Genomic DNA, 22,020 nt, shown 5'->3' on the forward strand with positions numbered 1-22,020 from the left:
AGTTCAATTGAATGTTCGTGAATTGCACTGATCTCAGACAAATGATCTATTAAAGCTTTTAATTTTATCCTGCACATGTCCACCCATCTAATGGTTGCCCTACAGTCTCATTTTCTTCACCATCCTTCTTCTGCAGTAAATGCTCTTCTATATCTTCTTGGGTAACCATTCACCTTCCCAACCTTGTACAAGTGAATCTTCAGCCCTTTTCTCATAGCATTCAGTTCTTTTATTTCTACTTTACAGCATTCTACTTCTATCCCTGTTTATCTCATCCTTCCTTGTACAAACCATGAAAACACAAACTTCCTCTTCTCATCTTCAGAATTATTTTTTTAGGGACTGAATAGTTCTGCAACACCCAAGCTCTCATCTGCGACTTCATTACCTATCCACCCTTCAGCCACAACCTGTTGCATCATAGACTCATCCCAAACATATAATTTAGGCTCTCCTTCAGAACTTTCATCACTACTTTCTTCATCGTTATCAATGTTGTTGTTACTACTATCTCCCCTACTCCCTTCATTATCTACTATATTCTCGTTTTCTTCTTCTCTACTCCAGTGGAATATGATTGAATTTTAAACAGACTGACCTGCTTGTACTTGGTGGCTATCAGCACCATGGAAAAGGTGACTTTAGTTGTGTCAGGGTGAAAGGTGGTGTAGCAATGTTCATCACTGACGCATTCCACTTCTCACCTGTGCCTGTAACCACAATGCTACAAGTGGTTGCTGTTCAGATAGTGGCCCATATTGCTGTCACAATGTGATCTGTGTACCTACTGCCCCATGAGCCCATTGCCAGTGATGTCCTAACACATCATCTTGATGTCCATTGCCGCTTTTAGGGGACTTTAATGGACATTGTGTGCTGTGGTGTTCCTCTATTATTGGATAGTATATAAAACCTCTTGCTCACAGGTAAGTGTTCCATCAAATTGTCTATCAAATCAGTGTTATCCAATGATTGCTCTGAATACTTCAACCCTTTAGTCAAATGTTCACAATATTCTTTCATAGATTTAACAGTGCCTTTGTAAATGTCCTCTTTACATCCTTATACTTCTGATGACTACTTTTCAAGGAACCCTTTTGTAAATTTGTGAAAATTTTCGTAACTTTCTGGTAAGTCTCAACCCCACTTAAAACTATCTGCCTTTAATGAAGCCCTTCATAGGAAAAGCTTATCTTTTTCTGACCATTCTACCATTCTTTGCCCACGTATAAATGCCACAGGTATAAACTCCCCTTACGATCAAAGACTAGGTTGGAAAGATAAGTTTCTCGTACAGCTACAACTTTTGGCTTCATTACTGTACCATTTCCTTCTGCTTTCCTCTCTAAACTATCCACATGTCCCAGCACTTCTAAAGTGGCATCCCCAACTAAAGATTTGTACCAGTTAGTTCAGTAAAAGAATTTAAATTAATTCAGTTATACTACTTACTGACCACACCCTGTAGTGTTGCCATCTGATGGCTTATTCACCTAATACTTCGATGTGTACAGTGAATCAGTTTGCACCTATATGTCACCAACTATTGTAGACCAGAAACTTTGTATCCATGTTTGACAAGTTCAGTTTCGTTTTATCTAAAAATATGTTTTAGATATTTGGTGGGTTCTAACTCTCTTTTTTACAATGTGCATTTCTTGTGTATTATCAATGTTTTTTACTGAGTGCTTACATCTTTCGATTGTGTGAAGTACAATATTATGTTATTGTACGAACATATTTTTGCTGATACCCATCCATGTATTTCTCCAGCACACCCTCTGAGAATGGAATAAGGACGAAATATGTAAGGCAATATAAAATTAATAAACATAGTGGTCAAGACTAATATCTGGTTTTGAGTGCATTAAAAAGTGGCTGCGACATCTCACAAAGCATTTATGCATCTTGTTGCTGATAATACAATGAAAATACTTTTATCTCGGAGTATCGTTTAGATAACTCAACCTTACAAAATGCGAGTACATCCATCTAGCAGACTTTTACTATAGTTGTAGTACTTCTCTAGACCATGGGTTGCCACTCTGCATTTGCCCACCTTAGTGCAAAATATTAGTTGAATAAACATCTCACAGGTGGACCTTGCAAGATTCCCAGGCATTAAAATTGTCATTCAAGTGTTTGGTATCCCATTATGTCACAACACAGTATGACAAATGTCTGAATTGTGGTGGTGAATATGCTGAAAAATTGCTCAATACTTCTTGTATCTGTTTTATTAAATCTTTCAGTTCAGTTGTGTTTTGAGTTTCGTTCACAATCCCAGGGAAGCTTACTTTATGGATACACCTTGCATAATTGCCAATATACCTGATTGTGGAATTGGAAAGCAACTAAAATAGTAAATAAAGCCAGGCATTGGAAAGACCAGGATGGTACAACATAATGTGGAAAGGCTTGACTGCTAGTCACCACATAACACAAGTACAACTCTCTCTCTCTCTCTCTCCCCCCCCCCCCCCATATATATATATATATATATATATATATATATATATATATATATATATATATATATATATATATTTTCCCATGTGGAATGTTTCCCTCTATATATATATATATATATATATATATATATATATATATATATATATATATATATATATAGGGAAACATTCCACATGGGAAAAAATATATCTAAAAACAAAGATGATGTGACTTACCAAACGAAAGCGCTGGCACGTCGATAGACACACAAACATACACACAAAATTCTAGCTTTCTCAACCAACGGTTGCCTCGTCAGGAAAGGGGGGGCCTCTTTCCTGACGAGGCAACCGTTGGTTGCGAAAGCTAGAATTTTGTGTGTATGTTTGTGTTTGTTTGTGTGTCTATCGACGTGCCAGCGCTTTCGTTTGGTAAGTCACATCATCTTTGTTTTTATATATATATATATATATATATATATATATATATATATATATATATATATATATGACTTACCGAAAGAGAAAGTGCTGGCAGGTCGATAGACACACAAACAAACACAAACATACGCACGAAATTCAAGCTTTCGCAACAAACGGTTGCTTCATCAGGAAAGAGGGAAGGAGAGGGAAACACGAAAGGATGTGGGTTTTAAGGGAGAGGGTAAGGAGTCATTCCAATCCCAGGAGCAGAAAGACTTACCTTAGGGGGAAAAAAGGACAGGTATACACTCACACACACACATATCCATCCGCACATACACAGATACAAGCAGACATTTCATATATATATATATATATATATATATATATATATATATATATATATATATATATATATATATGGTCTTTAAATAAATATATAAAATATGGTCTTTAAATATGTCTGCTTGTGTCTGTATATGTGTGGATGGATATGTGTGTGTGTGCGCGAGTGTATACCCATCCTTTTTTCCCCCTAAGGTAAGTCTGCCAGCAGTTTCATTTGGAAAGTCACATCATCTTTGTATATATATATATATATATATATATATATATATATATATATATATATATATATACAAGCAGACATGCTTGTGTCTGTATATGTGTGGATGGATATATGTGTGTGTGTGCGAGTGTATACACGTCCTTTTTCCCCCTAAGGTAAGTCTTTCCGCTCCCGGGACTGGAATGACTCCTTACCCTCTCCCTTAAAACCCACATCCTTTCGTCTTTCCCTCTCCTTCCCTCTTTCCTGATGAGGCAACAGTTTGTTGCGAAAGCTTGAATTTTGTGTGTATGTTTGTGTTTGTGTGTCTGTCAACCTGCCGGCACCTATATATATCTGTGTGTGTGTTTAATGAAGTATCATAATAGATTATTAAGTCAACACAAATTCACCTACAATCTTGATCAATTTAGAAATTTATCATTCTCTAGGTCTTCTGACTTCCTCACACTTGCTAGTGGTACAAAGAAACAAATGCATTCTGGATTTATGACAAAACCATAACAAAAAACATTGTAACACAGTGAAGTTTGCTGCTCTTTATATTGCTGATGTACTAAATGAGTAACAAGCTTATTTTTTCTCCGTGTCTGAATTCACAATGAAGAAATGCAACCTCAAACTGTCAGACACCATTCCCTCTCATGCTGCTATGGCACTTGCCAAATGTGTCACTGGGCTTCAGTGGTGAAGTGCCATATTTCAGATCCAAAGGTCTCAGATTTCATCCCCTGTCAATTCTAGAATTGTAGCATACAATCTCCAGTAGGTTGGTCCATGCTAATTAAAACACTATGACGTTCAAACCAGCCTTCAGGTTGATGCCAGCTTCTGGTATTTGCCAAGTGTTCACAGTTGTCTTTCATTTGAACTTGACTGTGCCAATAATTTCCAAGGACTTACTACAGTGAAGTTGATGGCAGTTCCAAAGTTTTGTTAAGCTCAGCTTAATCTCTCTGTATGAAGGCATGCCAAAAAGTACTACCTCCGAATTCTTATGTGAAAACAAATGTTATTAACAATGTCCACTATTTCCAGCCCTCTGCCACTAGCATGGTAGTGTGTAAGGTAACCATCTCAGCGCATGAGAAATATATAATTGAGTTGTTTGTACATACACGGAGCACCTCATTCAGTGTGACAATGCTAGACCACATACAAGTGAAGAGATATGTGTAACAATCCAGTGCCTTGAGTTCACTGTCATCATTCATCCTTCATACAGTCCCGACTTGGCCCCATCCTATTTTTGTCTGTTTCCAAAATTTAAGGAAGCACTGCAAGCAGAGGTAAGGTTGTGGCTCCATCAAGAAAGTCAAACACTCATTAGTGATTGTATCAACATATTGGTCTCTTGTTCGAGAAATGTGTTTTTCACTTGGGTGACTGTTGTGAAACAAATATGTAGATGTGAAGAATAAAGATGTAGAATGTGAACAGTGTTTGTTTTATTTAAAAAGCTTTAAGAGTTTTCTCACTTTTCAGCATGCCCTCATATTAAAGGGCTAGTTAAAAATTAACTAGACTGTTATCAATGAGTAACTGAAAAAATGTCTTTAAGTTCAAGGACAATGCCTCTTCCAGTAAAAGAAGATCTAAATGACAAGCTCTGTCTGTATGGTGATCTCAAGGCTATGATGTGGATGCAATCTGTTGTTGACATCTTCCCTGTTCCATGGATCAAAGAACTCTTATCAAAGCTGACTCTCTCTCTCTCTCTCTCTCTCTCTCTCTCTGAAGTGTATCTGCAATTGAAATTAGTCACATTAACAATGATTGATGATTATCAATACAACCTTTTGCTTTTGGCCGTACAGGTAGTTTCCATTTACTGTGGCCAGTGCCACAACTATATTTCTGTGCTGCATTGAGCCACTTATGCAAGTCATTCTGGCATTAGTAAACTACTGGAATGGCAATTTTGTTGCTAGTTCAGCATAACAGGAAAACTTAAAAACAACTGTACATCTTGGTCCAAATTGTTATGTGAAGTTCGTTGCAAGTGCAACAACAGTTTCACCACTCTTTATCAACTTGTCTATCAATGCTAACAGTGTCTGGACTTACAAACTTTACCAGACTGCATACAAACAAACAACACTTACACTAGTATGCAGCGATTATATTCTAGCCAGTGAAATACAAACAGCAAACACAAACACTTATTTGAAAGCAGCTGAAAGAATCAAAATGGAAGGCCCTTTGTTGTGAACCATTCTCTGTTACTCCTTTCAACCCCTACCCTTTACACTTTATATCTCTTGGCCAGGGGTTCTAAGTGACTTATCCTTTTGTCTATTGGTTATAGCACTTTCTTACACCTTTGACATTGCTCCTAATGAAAGGACTCATTGTTTATGAAACCTCACAATACACAAACTTACACAGTATTTGGTAAGTAAATGCTATTTATCTTCCTCCATACAACTTATAGCCTTCATTACTTGACTTTCACATTGATACAAAAGCCAATTAATATATATTTCTTAATTTACCATTTAACTGACACAAGCAGTGCATTTTTGTAACGCCTACTCAATCACTAATTGCATTAGGAACATCATAGGTATTTCATGTACCCATCTACCAAAATTATTTTGAGTATAAACAAACATTCTGTTCACCATGTCATGATTTTGATTACCTGTTAAAAAAAACGTTCTTAATTAACTTGAATGTCTGTCTACTTTTGTATCTTGTGGATTGAAAGTTACTTGTGCCTTTGTTCTTCTGTGAGTGAAATTTTCGTTTCATTGCAGGGATACAATAGACCTCAAACATATCAAGTCATCTTCACATTTGGAAGTCATATTAGTTGACCAGCATACTTTATCAGAGAGGGATCTATGGCTGAAGTCACATGTGGCAGAAGTTATTGACCATAGACCTTTAGACCCAGACTGGGATTGGAAGAATACTTCGAAAACAGTTGAATCTGTTGCATCCTGTGCAACTTTGATAGCAGAGAAAGTTATAAATCAAGATGCACTTCCAGTTCCTCGCAGTATGCTCATACTGTTATATGGTAATAATTCTTGTTTTCACTTAAGCAAGTACTCCTATGCAATCAGTTAAATTGTACATGCTCCATAGTTTAAATTTTATTAGATTTTGATTGTTTAGAGAGTAGAGACATTGGTAAGACATGGAATTTGAAGGAGGAATTCCTTGAGGATTTTTGTACTAATGAGAGATTTCTAAGTATTATTTTAGGAGCTGATTATAAATCAAATAATAAATAATCGTGCAGTAAAAAAGAAAGTTTACATTGGTGGTATTTCGAGTTACACTGTATAAAGAAGAAAAAAAGCATAGATTTATTACTTGGCTTTGTAAGTCATAAAGTGGGCCTCTGCAGCAATGACAACTAGTTTAAATGTGACCTGTATATTTGTATTTAGTACTAAAAAAGTTGATAGCAAGCCAATAGCTGTGAAAAATGTGTTGAATTCTGTTCAAGTTAGTATAAGCCATGCCAGGGTTATAAGAGAAAGTCAAAAGAAAAAAAAAAAAAATTGTAATGCGTTAACATGACTCGATATTAAACTTTGGTATTAAAGAGTGCACTTCAGTTGTAACAACTGAATTTAGTACTTCTGCATATATCAAGATCATAACATTTTATGTGCTGTTAGGGAGGTGGCTCACACAAAAGTGACCCATCTCTGATCAACTGTTCTGTATACTGTAGCAGACGATTCTTTTTTACTGTCAGCTCAGTAGTGCTGTTTCATTGCTTAGCGACCACAGGAAGCTGGCCAGTGATGCACAGCATTTGAGCAGGTAACAAGAGCCAAGCTGCAAAACAAACATGCATATGTGTTTGGTATAAGAGCGAGTCTCTTGCCTGTAATCAGTACTACAGTTTTGCTTTGTCTTACACAGTTTATTTTATTTCTGGTGTTTTTAGTGTTTATTCACATCTACTTGATTTTAAACCATGTCCAGTATGGTGCAAGCCCAATGCCTAAAATGAAAGAGAGGGAAAAAAGTGTGCTGTTCAACCAAACCCACAATTTTGTGTTCTCATTGTGAGGGAGTAATTTGAGACAAAGAAGATGGAACCTCATTTCCTGTTGCTCAGGTTGTAAAGACGACCACAGAGCTTTGAAAATAAACAAAAACACGGTCATAATGATAGGGAAAGAACTCTACAGTATAGATTGTGATCAGAGTGACACAAGGCTGCAGACACCAGAAAAAAATCTGCTAAGGAAGAAGCACACTTTTGGGAAAATCCTGTTCTTTGTGTAGCTTTTGAAAGCTGATCTCTTTAAAATCAGCACATTTACATTGCATACAGTGATCAAAGATATGGCCTGCAGCTATTCACTTATTAATGGACATAAAATATTAATTTCAAGGACATATGTTGTTGCATGGTGGTTGTAGGTTGCTGTGGGGGATCGTGGTATGATATTCAAAAGTTTTCTGTGGCTAGATGAAACCTAGGTTAATGCTAGCAAAGCTCAGACAGTACAGAAAAAACTTTTAAAATCAGATTATGATGGCAATGTGAATTGAGGTTTTCCATTGCTGTACGTGCAACACACTCTGTAATTTAAGACAAGAGCACAGCCCACGAGGCCAAAGCTCACTCAAATTGATAAAATTAGTGGGTGTGGGGTAATGAATATCATTTTTAGGCTACTGGAACTTCTTGGGAGTGCTAAACATTGGTCACATGTCAAAATTGATTGCAGATTTGGGGAATCTGTGATTTCAAATTTGGTTGATGGGAAACACTGTAAGTCTGCACTGTGTGCTGTGTGAAGTAAGAACTTTGGCTGAACTGCTCAACTTCTATATTACAAGTCTCTGTTTGCTACCCAGTATTATACAGTTCATCAGAATGAAAATCTGATGAACTGGATGTGAGCTTTACTGTAAGGTACCATTAGTCTCATGAGCAAAGCAAGTCATTAATTTTCAAAATTTTGTATGTTTTAGAATATCATTGTAATCTGTTGTTGATTTGTCAGGTTCCTTTTGATTTTTCCATTCAGTCTGTTTGAATATACCCACACAAATTTTCCGAAGTAAATTATCACCTGAAGTCATTAATACAGCAACATACACTGAAGAGCCAAAGAAACTGGCACACCCGCCCAACATTGTGTAGGGCCCCCACGAGCATGCAGAAGTGCCCCAACATGACATGGCACGGACTCGACTAATGTCTGAAGTAGTGCTGGAGGGAACTGATACCGTGAATCCTACAGTGCTGTCCATAAATCCGTAAGAGTACGAGTGGGTGGAGATCTCTTCTGAACAGCACATTGCAAGGGATCCAAGATATGCTCAATAATGTTCATGTCTGGGCAGTTTGGTGGCCAGCAGAAGTGTTTAAACTCAGAACAGTGTTCCTGGAGCCACTCCGTAGCAATTCTGGATGTGTAGGGTGTCACATTGTCCTACTGGAATTGCCCAATTCCATTGGAATGCACAATGGACATGAATGGATGCAGGTGGTCAGACAGCTTGTACAGTCCCCTGCTAACATGCAGGGTCCATGGATCATGAGGTTGTCTCCATATCGATACACGTACATCCGCTTGATACAATTTGAAATGAGACTTGTCCGGCCAGGCAACATGTTTCCAGTCATCAACACTCCAGTGTCGGTGTTGATGGGCCCATGTGAGGCGTAAAGCTTTGTGTTGTGTAGTCATCAAGGGTATACGAATGGGCCTTTGGCTCCGAAAATCCATATCGATGATGTTTCATTGAATGGTTTGCATGTTGGCACTTGTTGATGGCCCAGCATTGAAAGTTTCAACAATTTGTGGAAGGGTTGCAATTCTGTCACATTGAACAATTATCTTCAGTTTTCATTGGTCCATGAGCTTGCAGAATCTTTTTATGGCTGCAGTGATGTAGGTGATTTTGATGTTTTACCAGATTCCTGATACTCACAGTACACTCATGAAATGATCATATGGGAAAATCCCCACTGCATCGCTACCTCAAAGTTGCTGTGTCCCATCACTCATGAGCTGACTATAACACCATGTTCAAACTCACTTAAATGTTGATAACCTGCCATTGTCACAGCAGTAACCTATCTAACAACTGTGCAAGTCACTTATTGTCTTATATGTCCATTGACAAACACAGCACCATATTCTGCATGTTTACATATCTCTGTATTTGAATATGCTTGCCTATACCAGTTTCTTTGGCACTTCGGTGGAAATATGTAATGACATTAAAAAGGAGATGAGCACAATATTATTTTGATAGAGCACTGACAACATTGTAAATATTATTAACTGTGTATTTCATTTAATTTGCATTTTTAACAATTTTATTTAATCATTCAACTTTTCACTACATTCCTAAACATATGAGAGTATTTACACCTGAGATAATTTTTAAAGGAACGTTTTACCATCATCACTGTTCATTTACTACCAAAAACTGTGTGTTTACAGAAATATTTATCACATTTTCAAATTACTGTTATGCCATTTATACTTTTACTGTTTTCTTCATATCTTTGCTTACTAGTTGTTAAGCACATTCACGAAAATTGCCTATTACAAAGACAGTGACTCAAACTTAATTCCTAACAATAAATGAAAAGGAAATTAACAACACTCTTCGTATGCCATGATTGCAGTATAGAAACTTCTATTGTTCCAGGATGACTGGTTTCAACATTCTTATGCTGCCCTCATCTAACCTAAGGGGAGAACATAATGTTAGTGGGAAATTTCATATATTATATGAAATACAAAATTTCACTTACCTTATGGATCTTGTTATAAAAGTGCCATGTTACATTACATTAATTCACAGCACAAAAGACACTTCACACACACACACACACACACACACACACACACACACACACACATCTTGATAAAAACACATAGTTAATAAAATGAATACAGTTGATAACATCCTTGTACCATCCATGCACATCAGCGTTGGACATGACTCTCTCAGGCTTACTGCACTGTGCTGCAGGTGAAGTGTTAACATACAGCCAGCATGTCAGCTACAAAGTTACCTACCTTATTGTTGGATGCCATGAGTAATACACATTAAATGATCACATGCTGTGGCCATCCAACAGTGAGATAGATAACTTTGTAGTGGATATGCTGCCTCTATGTTAACACACTGCTCGTAGCTCAGTACCGTGTGGCAAGCTTGGGAGAGTCATCTCCAACGCTGATCTTCATGAATGATATGAGAATGTGATTAACTTTATGTGTTTATCAACTGTGTGTTTCTTCAAGATATGTATATGTGTTGCGTATCTTTTTGTGCTTTGACATAATGTAATGTAATATGGCACTTTTTTACAAGTTGCATAAGGTATGTAAGATTTTATATTTTATATAATAGGTGAAATTAATTGTAATCTCCACCCACTCTTTATCTTCATGTTCTCCTCTTAGATCAGATGACAGTGTTAAGACTGGTCATCATCAAAAAATAAAAGTTTCTATACTGCAGTCATGGCCTATGAAGTGTGTTCCATTTGTGCCTTACAAAATAAAATAGAAGCAGAGTATTGTGTATATTCTACAGGATTAGTTTATGTAGTTAACCAGTTTTTTGTCTACTAGGCCATCATCACACGTTAACTGATTATTGTCATCAAAAAACTTCCAATATTTGCAAACAATGTTGGAAAACATGTTACTCATCTAGACCGAGGCACAAACGCATAGTAAATGTAATCTTTGACAGGGCAGTGGTAATGCAATGAAAAAGGTGAAAATTGAACAATAAATAAAATATAAAGAGAATGAACCACTGAAATCATTAACACTAAACTCAAAAAACAGCACCTATGTCACAATTTACATTCAAGTAACCGTCCTAAGGAAGTAAAATTGGTGCTTTACAAGAATACTAATGAATAGCTTGTAAACAGGTATTACATATGTAAAGTGACGCAGAGACAGTCTAAAAGATAGAATTGACAATTATAACAACAGAAAAACATATATATCAAATAATTGAGCTTTTATTATGGCAGTATACCGAGCGAGGTGGCGCAGTGGTTAGACACTGGACTCGCATTCGGGAGGACGACGGTTCAATCCCGCGTCCGGCCATCATGATTTAGGTTTTCCGTGATTTCCCTAAATCGCTTGAGGCAAATGCCGGGATGGTTCCTTTCAAAAGGGCACGGCCGACTTCCTTCCCCATCCTTCCCTCATCTGATGAGACCGATGACCTCGCTGTCTGGTCTCTTTCCCCCAACAAACCAACCAACCAACCTATTATGGCAGTATATATACTCACCAGTATAGATACTCATCTAACTGACATTATTAATACTTCTTTCAGGACAGGGGAGTTCCCATCAAAACTAAAACTCTCCATAATAAAGCCACTCCACAAAAAGGATAGTACAGCTGACATAAATAATTATAGGCCAGTGTCATTATTGTCAGGTTTCTCTAAAGTAATTGAAAGAGTAATGTATGAAAGGCTAGCTGACTTCCTGAATAAAAATAAAATACTGACAGATGCTCAAAATGGGTTTAGAAAGAACAGATCCACAGAGACGGCAGTCTTCCAGTTCATGAAAATGGTTCTAAATGCCTTGGACAAGAACGAATTAAGCTGTGGAATATTCTTAGATTTATCTAAAGCATTTGATTTAACCAGCCATGACTTATTGCTTATGAAACTAGAATGTTATGGGGTTCATGGACTTTCCTTTAAATGGTTCACGTCTTATCTCTCTGATAGACAACAGAAAGTACAAATATGTCATGAAGGCAAGCAGAGTGTCTCTAGGACAATAAATGAGACAGGAAAATGGTTTAGTGATAATGCTTTGATCATAAATAAGGATAAAATGGTATTTATGAATTTCAGTAATATTAAAAGTAAAGCTAGAAGGAGAGTAAAGGCTGGGTTAGGGAACTATGGTATTGCACAAGCTCCATACACAAAATTCCTTGGTATATGGGTGGATGAGCACTTGAGATGGGAAAAGCATCTAGAAGTTTTGAGTAAAAAATAAAGTAAATGCTGCTATGTGCTTAGAATGCTTCGGGAATGCTGCAACACTGAATCATTGTTGTGTGCCTATTATGCTTACATGAACAGTTTGCTTAGATATGGTGTGATCTTCTGGTGAAATACAGGTACGGCAAAACAAGCTTTCAAACTTCAAAAAAGAGCTATTAGAATAATGAAAGGGGTTCCCTGCAAAATGTCATGCAGGGAAATATTTAAAGAATTTAAAATAATGACTCTTCATAGCTTATACATCTATGAATGTGCATGCTTTCTGAAAACTCGCCAGGAATTTTCAACATTAAATAATCAGGTTCATAACCATGAAACAAGAAACAGGGATGATTTTCACAGAGACACCCACAAAGCACTCTACCAAAAATGTGTAAACCACCAGCCCAAAATACTTTTAGTGCATTGCCTTCTACAATAAAGAAAATTAAAGAATTTCATAAATTCAAGGTAGATCTTAAACAATTTTACTAACACATAGTTTTTATAGCATTGAAGAATATCTGAATATGGAAAAGTAATATTATTTATATATACTGATATAAAATATTTGTATTGATTATCCAAGTTTTTGAAACAAATTAAAGATAAGAAACTATCTTGTAATTGACTACATCCATACAATTTATATTGATAACGGATGAATAAAGAGATTGATTGATTGATTGATTGATCAGTTTGCAACATGTGGCCCGCTCAGTGGTGGTTTACGTAAGCACTATTGCCAGATGCTACGCATTTAGTTCCTTGTCTGCCTTTGTTCAACAACCATGCATGTCTCACCCTTACAGTTTCAATGGACATTAGTTGTAATTACTGGATGTGGCTTCAGCTGGTTAGCTCATAATTCATGTAACATGTTTTAATTAATGTAACCAAGTAAGTAATGGTTTCACATTCCATTTTGAATTTTAATTATTTTACTGCATAATTGGCAGGTACAAATTATTGTTTGTCTTGTCATAATTTTTTAGGTAACGCCATGTACTTATGAAGAAGACACTCATAATAATATCAAAATGTGGCTCAAGTTTAAATAAATAAACTTCTGGCAACTGTTTGGCTGTTTACTTTATTAATTAAAACACCAGAATATATGGAATACATAGCAATCACAGTAAAATTAAAATAAGTAAATACAGGCTAAGAAAGGAATAGCATGGAACAAATGATGTGGGAAGTAAAGGAAAAAAAAGACTAAGTGAAGTTTAGAAGAGGGGAAATACTGAGCATGAGGGCATGCCGAAAGGTAATTCCTCTGATTTTTTTATATGAAAATTCTTAAAGTTTTTTGAATAAAACAAACCATATTCTACATCTGTATTCATCATGCCTACATATTTATTTCTCAGCATAGTCACTCTGGCAACAAACACATTTCTCCCAACAAGAGACCAGTTTGTTGATGCACTTGAGTGCCATAACTTTTGGCTTTATTGATGGAGCCACAACTTCACCTCTGCTTGCACTCTTTAAGTTTAGGAAACAGATGAAAATCCGATGCGGCCAAATCAGAACTGTGTGGAGGATGATCAGGTACAGTGAACTCAAGGTGTTGGATTGTAGCAGATGTCACAGTGCTCGTTTATGGTCTGGCATTGTCATACTGAAGGAGAGGATGCTTCATATGTGGACAATCTCTTTGAATTCATGCTTTCAGATTTCTGAGGGTCTTACCGTACCTTGCAGAGTTTGTGATGGTGCTCTTAGGCATTAATTCCAGATGCTCTACACCTTGAACATCCAAGAACAATGTGAGTGTGACTTTGCCTACTGATGGCATGATCTTGAATTTTTTTGCCATCAGTGATCCCTTGTTACGGAACTCCATTGATGCTCTTTTGTTTTCAGGTTCAAAATAGTGAACCGGGCTTTTATCACCTGTCACAGTCATGTTCAGAAACCCATAACTCTCGTGCTCAAAATACAAAATAAATTGTTGACAAATGTCCAATCTCTGCAGTTTGAAATTTGATTACAGCATGTTCTTTCTGAAGCATCGACATACTTATGATGCACACTGCCATGTTACATGCTACAGTTCAGAGCCCTCTAGCAGCAGAGGGTTGCAACTTGTGTCAGCAAAGCAGGAAAACTGACTGAGTAATTTGCATGACATGTAATACCTTAACCAATATTGAGAACAGAGTAAAAAATTCGGAGGCATTACTTTTCAGCACACCCTCATAATATTAAACCAGGGCTTTGTTGTGATAGATATTTGTTGATTTCAGGGCTTCCAACAGGTTGAGTTTTTGGCCTTTGTTTGCTAAGTGAAGGACATGGGACTGTGGCTGGTAGCAGCTGCTCTCACTCATTACATGCTCAGCAAATGTGGAGTCATAATTCTGCAATCTGCAGCTGTCTTCATCTTCATCCAGCCTAATTTCTGTGCTTTTGTTTGACCAGTATAAAACTTATCATAATCAGGACAAGTAATTTGTATTTCATTTTTATTTTATTGTGATTGCCTATGTACTCCATTTATTCATTGTTAAAGTTGTTGGTTGTATCTCTTACTCTGTTTCTTTATCAGTTCCTATATGTAATGCTTCTTCAAGCTATTCTTTAGTAGTCTTGTCAAGTGCTAAATTTTATTTTATTAGAACTGGTAATTTAAAGTAAATTGTTATATATGAACTATTTTGTGGGTTTAGTGTTTATGTTTTCCCTGTTCGATCCCTTTATGTTTTATTTATTGTTCAACTTTTAACTTTTTAATTGCATTACCACTGCACTATCGAAGATGACTTTTACTATATGTTTGTGTCTTGGTCTAGATGAGTAACATCTTTCCAAGATATTTACAAATATTGCAACATATTTTATGGTAATAATCAGTTAAAATCTAATGATGGTTGTGTAAGCTGAAAACCAGTTAATTAAGTAGATTAATCCTGTAGTACATACACAATATTGTGATTTTCATTTATTATTATTTTGTTCTACAAAGAAGTGATGGCAGAATCAATAAACATTATGTCATAACCACCTCTTTCATATACAAGCATATAATTATAACTGGTGACACTAACATAAATTTTCCGTGTACTAGTTCTTCCAGTGTGAAATTTAAACAGATGCTTTCTTCTTCAAATGTGTCAGTATTTCAGCTGGATCCTGCTCCTCATACAAACAGTTGTCATCCTGTCATAGATATATTGGCAATGAAATCCTCAAACAGAATAATGAGTATAACTCAAAAATCTGCATCTGGCATGTCCCCCTATGACATAATTTTCATGACATACTCACTAGAATGTTCCAGAAAGAAACCACAACTGACTGCATAACAAGACTTCAAATGCATTAATTTATCTGAACTTGCAGCTGAAACACAAGCAATATTTGGGGAATGTCTTCTATTCCCTTCATGGACATAAACAAAAAGCTACATGGATTTATTAAAAAAATGTTCTCAGCTGTATGACAAATATGCTCCCCTAAAGACTGTAAAAGTAAGAAGGAAACCTGTCCTTTGGATAACTGAAGAACTAAAACAGCTCATAAATTCCAGCAGTGCTACACATCGGGCATACAAACTGTGCCCCACTCTTGAAAATCATATTGTGTACAAGCAGAAGAGGAACAGAGTCAGTCAAACTGCGAGAAATGCAAAAATCAGGCATGCCCATACATTAGCCGACAACAGAACTAGATCAGCTGTCCTATGGGAAAACCTGCTTGTTCGTGGTACAGGCAAAGTAAAAGCTGCAGCAGATCCCATTGTCCCAGCTGAAGAACTAAACCAATGCTTCACATTACCTACAACCACAGCTGAACTACAAATGAAACAGACTCATTGAATACTTCATAGGCATAAACAAATGTAGCTATGAAACATCTAAAGCATGTTCCTTAAGAAAAGTTATCACGCATATCAGATCAGCATCTACTGGGCACGATGGCATCGCAGTCCAAATGACGAAGCTTGTTATTGACCCACTACTGCCCACTATAACAGATATCTTCAACCACTCTTTCACTTTATAGTGCATTCTCTGTGGCCTGGAATGGAGTAGTTAAGCCACTACCATGAAGGACTTTGTGACAGCACCCTCTGATTACTAATTTATTTGCAGTCTTTGTGCACTGTCCATTGCCTTAGAATATGTAGTCCACAATCAGCTAACAAACTACCAGACTACAAACAACTTAGTTGACAGATACCAATCAGGTTTCTGTAACCATTACAGCACAACATCTGGTTTAATAAAGGTTACAGATGACCTGAAATCTCATGTTTTTCTTCAACTTCAGCAAAGCCTTTGACACTTTCAACTTTGACATTTTTACTTGCCAAACTTACCAGCCTAAATTTCTTGCCAAGTGCAATGTAGTGGTCTCACTCACACCTGACAGAACGCCATGTCCATGACAGTGGAGGCAGGTAGCATCAGGTGCCCCACCCCCCCCCCCCCCCCCCAGTGTTTGGTATTAGTTCATATACTCTTTTCATTGCATGTGGGTGATGTGTTATCAGTTTTATCCTGCTGCAAATACCACATGATCTGCAGTTGTATAGTGCAAAACCAATGAACCTGAAGACAGCTATCGAGAATCTCAGTACTGAGCTGTGTGCACTATCAAAATGGATGCAGGATATAGGGTTAAAGCTCAACCCATCCAAAACCCAAGGAGTACTGGTTGGTCATTATAGGCTTATTGTTCTGAAATCCTGGGAATCCCTACCATCTTTAACCTTAAATGGGACAAATATAAACTTCTTTCCTTCTGCAAAGAGTCTAGGAGTACTAATAGATGAAAATCAAAATTGGACTGAGCACATAACCGCAAAATGTAAGAAGGCATCAGCATCTCTCCATGCTCTACAAAAATATGAAAAGCTCTTCTGTCTTGACCTGCAAAAGAAACTTGTACAAACTCTTATAGTTCCAATTATTGATTACAGCAATGTTATTCTGTAAAGCTTTTCTCAGGAAAGCTCATGGTGCTTGGAACTGGTTGTGAATGCCTGTGTTCATAATATCTGTGATGTTTGACTCTTTGATCATTTTCCACAATCATATACACAGCTATTCTTGCTATGTGCAGGCAAGTGCAGAGATTTCCATACTTTCTGTCTTCTCTATTGTCTTGTCAATGTAGTCTCTCCCTTATATCCGTCCTTGACCATAAAAATCTTCTCTGAACAACACGGCAGAAACACCTGTTCCCCATCAGAGCAAAATCCTTTCTGCCCACTCCATCATTCAGCCACAGCCTCGAAGTCCTTCTCAGTAGCAGGAACGCAGCTCTGGAATAAACTCCCACATTATATTAGAGAACTGAAAACTTCTCCAGCTTCAAAAGATAGTTAATGACATCTACTAGAGTAACAATAATGATTAACATTGCCCTATACGCTCTCATTACCCTTGTTCATCCTGCTTTCCAACCATATCTTCCTCATTTCCCAGTATTATTAGCTGGTGCAGTCTCCTTAAAGTTCCTTTCCCCAGAACTCATTATATCAGAAAACATCTAATCTATAGTGTTAAAAAGTTGCTGTATGTGTGAAACCATGGTCCGAAGTAAGAGAGGTTAAATAAAGATCAGGTTAAATAAATAAATAAATAAAATCTCCACACCACTTAGTACTCAATATTCTTTACTACTCATTTCATCATTACCTCATAAAACTCATCATTACCACATTATAATTATTTCTTAAATCTCACCATTTTTCCAGTAAATGCTCTTTCATTACTTCAGTCTTACATTATTAAACATAATATTACCTGCTTTGCCCTTATTAACAAAACTTATCTTAAAGAATAAAACTTCACAGTTACAAATATTATTAACTGATTCTGACAATCATTAATCTACTTTGCATAATAGACAATATCAAATTAATCATAATATTACTCTTTCTAATTATGAGAGGTGTTCAGTAAGTAATGTAACACATTTTTTTTCTCAGTCAATTCTGATTGAAAAAAATGTGGAATTTGTTGTGGGCCATTGTGGACTATTCCTGCTTCAGTCCCTATAGTTTCAAGAAGTTCCAGTAGGTGATGACACTATACATAGACTTCAAAATGGCTTCTATAATGGAGGCATGTTCCAAGCAGATAGATATCTTTGAGTTTCTTTTGGCAGAAAACCAGAACATTGCAGATATTCATGGATGCTTGCAGAATGTCTATGAAGACCTGGCACTGAACAAAAGCACAGTGAGTTGTTGGGCAAGGTGTCCATTGTCATCACAACAAGGTTGCGCAAACCTGTCCAATCTCCTGCATGCTGGCCAGCTGCCCACTCTCAGGAAATTGAAGAAACAACTTCACCATGTTCGTCGTCACAGTAATGCAAACAAACTTTTCCTTCTCCATGACAACACAAAGCCTCAGACACAATTGTGTGAACCTGACAGGAGCTCACAAAACTTTATTGGACTGTTCTTCCTCATCTACACTATAGCCCGGATCTTACACCTTTTGATGTCCATCTGTTTGGCCCAATGCAGGATGCACTCCGTGGGAAGCAGTATGTTGGTAATGGAGGGTTTATTGATTCAACAAGACATTGCCTCTGATTTCAGCCAGTAGAGTGGTACCAGGTAAGGTGGCATAAGGCTGTTGCTTGAATGTAAATTACATTGAAAAACAGGGTTTTATTGTCAAAAGAGTTGGGAATAATATGGTGTATTGGAATCTTGAATAAAACGAACCTGGTGTCAGAAAAAAGTTTTGTATTATTTATTGAATGCCCGCTGTAATATAAGCAAAAATCTTTAAAAACATTCCCAGAACACTTGCACAACTTGCTCAGAACTCAGTATTTGAAATCTGCCAGGTCATGCAATTCTCCTTAAATAATGGGCCAGTAATTTCTGGCATGGAGCTGGTGCTTAGTTGCATCCCGTTTGTATTCCACTGGATTCAGATTAGGCAAATTTGGTAACAGAGACATCAATTAATTCACTCTCTTGCTTCTGGAACCACTGTAGCACAGTTCTGGCCTTGAGACACAAACAGTTATCTGAGAGGACATAAAGCACTGCAATGAAGTTCATGTCACAGCATTTTTCTTTTTTCATGTGCGCGCGCGCGCGTGTGTGTGTGTGTGTGTGTGTGTGTGTGTGTTGTGTGTGTGTGTGTGTGTGTGTGTGTGTGTGTGTGTGTGTAACGTTTTCCCAGTTAATCCAAATTAACTTGACTGAAATTCCAATAGCTTCCATATTTTGAATTTCACATTTGCAAAGTCCAAAATTCAATTACATCTTAAATGCTGACACTGATAATTGATTCAGGATAGTAGAAGAAAATTAGTTTCCCTTACATTTACAGACTGGAGTGTGGAAAACGGAGAGCAACCCATGAAGTTAAGAATATGTTCTCCCAGCTGGAAAAGTAATATTCGTCATATAATGTATTCACTGAAGAACAGTGAATGCTTAACTTCTATTATTATTATTTTATTATTATTATTATTACTCAGTAATGTCTCCACTCTCCTTGCAAGTGAAATTTTTTCCAATCACTGAACTAGATTTCTTTTTATTGCTATTGTACCTGTCCATTCTTAAACATTTCACATAGAATATTTCTCATTTCAGATCAATGGTATTTCTTAGAACCTGTAACTTATTAGATTTTGAGTATTGTATGGTATTGTATTGTACTGAACTGGGAAACAAGAAGCGACGGAGAGGCTTTGTCCCCCCCTGTAGCCCTCAGTGGTACACAACCCCACAACAGGCTACAGCAGTCCACTGACCCCACCATAGCCCCACACCAAGCAACCCAGGGTTATTGTGCGGTTTGGTGCCTTTGAACCTCAAAATGATTTATGTGGTTCACCGCAAGGGTATTAGGCTGTCAACAGTGGCTTATTGTGTGGGTTCAGTTGCTAGCCTGTGTGCAGAGGCTGGTGAGTATCCACTATCTATTCGACATCTTCTCCTCATGATACACCAAGGATATATGGCTTTGTCCATTCCTAAATCACCAGCATTCAGCTATGTTGTGCAACTGCCCCTAGAATGACTCCTCATGATACACCAAGGCTACTTTTGTCCATTCCTAAATCACTAGCATTCAGCTATGTTGTGCAACTGCCCCTAGAATGACTCGCTGTTCAGCCACCATCCATGGGCATTGAGGCCATTTGTGACCATTTGAGGGAGAGCCTTGAGTTATTACAGGTTGTGGGCATTAAGGCCCAAAGCTAGGGCTGGAGTAGGGCATTCCCTTGGCTACTAAAGACACCCAGATTACTTTTCTGATTGACTATTTACAGGAAGAGCTGTACCCCAGATTACATTTTTAAAATTAAATTTAATGAGATTTTACGTAGCTAACCAGATTTTATCACTTCTTACGTGGACAGGTCTAAGCAGGGAGAGTTTATTGGCTTCTCTCTCATGTTCTGCAACATTGTCCTCAGAATAGTGCTCCAGGAGCTATTTTCAATTTATTATGTCGAATTGTTTGCTATCCTGAGGACAGTGGAGCAGATGACAAAATGTTACGGCAGGAAATTCCTCATCTGCTCAAATTATCAAACCAGCTTCTCACTATTGATCAGATGTAAGCAGCAGATCAGATGGTGCAAGAAGTGCAGGATGCTCTCCTTGTTTTGCAAAGGCAGGAAAAGGAAATAATTTTCTCTCGGGTTCCAGGGCACATTTGGGGAAACTGATCTCACTGATGTGGCTGCCCAGAAGGTTTGCTCCCTTCTGTTTCCAGCTCACTGCTTAGGCCCCCTGCAGGCTGTCACATCACTTGTGACCAAGAATACCATGTGTTGATGAGAGGCTCATTGGCTGGAAGTGAGGAATAATAAACTACATTTTATAAAATCTTCAGAATGGCTATGGCTTACCTCCTTCCAACCATGACAAGCTGAAGAAGTAGTCTTTATTTGGCTGTGAGTGGAACATGGCCCATTGACACATGGCTTTCTCTTACATCATGAGGAGCCCCCATTGTTCACAGATGTGACATGTAGCTGTCAGTAAAACATATTTTAATTGTATGTGTTTTATATGAGGCGTGATTTGAAAGTTTTAAGAATGGGCTTGTAATTGTACAATGGTGGTGCTTACATGCTACTGTGATGCATCTCCTTCAAAATAGTCCCCTTCTGACTGAACATACCAACTCCAATGGTGATTCCACTTTTGGAAACATTCCTGGAAATTTTTTTCCTGAAGTGCGTTAAGGACGTTCTCCGCATTTGCCTGGATGTCTTCAATCGAGTCAAAACTGCTTCCCTTTCAGTGAAAATTTCAGTTTCGGAAACAGGTAGGAATCCACAGGACCAAATCAGGGGAATATGGTGGTTGTGGAAGCACAGGAATGTTGAGTTTGATCAAAAATTCAATGATGGAAAAGGCACGTTGATTCGGAGCATTGTCATGGTGTAGCACCCAACTCCTGTCTTTCCACAATCCAGGCCTTTTCTTCCACACCTTTTCACGCAACCTCTCAAGGACACATTTGTAGTATTCCTGGTTAATTGTCTGTCCGCCAGTGGTAAATTCATGATGCACAATACTGGTAGAATCGAAAAAAGTCACCAACATTGTCTTCACCTTCGACTGACTTTGTAGTGCTTTATTTGGTT

General features: G+C 37.4%; 1 protein-coding gene across 2 annotated transcripts in view; it reads left to right on the plus strand.

Annotated features, from left to right (window-relative positions):
- LOC126248354 (exopolyphosphatase PRUNE1-like) overlaps positions 1–22,020 on the plus strand; it is a 171,059-nt gene that overhangs the window by 80,750 nt on the left and 68,289 nt on the right. For both annotated transcript variants that reach the window (XM_049949269.1, XM_049949268.1), the window contains exon 3: positions 6,201–6,466. In XM_049949269.1, the coding sequence (XP_049805226.1) occupies positions 6,201–6,466 (266 nt within the window). The remainder of the gene's footprint in view (positions 1–6,200; positions 6,467–22,020) is intronic.

The sequence above is a fragment of the Schistocerca nitens genome, chromosome 3 (assembly GCF_023898315.1).
Source record: "Schistocerca nitens isolate TAMUIC-IGC-003100 chromosome 3, iqSchNite1.1, whole genome shotgun sequence".
Lineage (NCBI taxonomy): Eukaryota > Metazoa > Arthropoda > Insecta > Orthoptera > Acrididae > Schistocerca > Schistocerca nitens.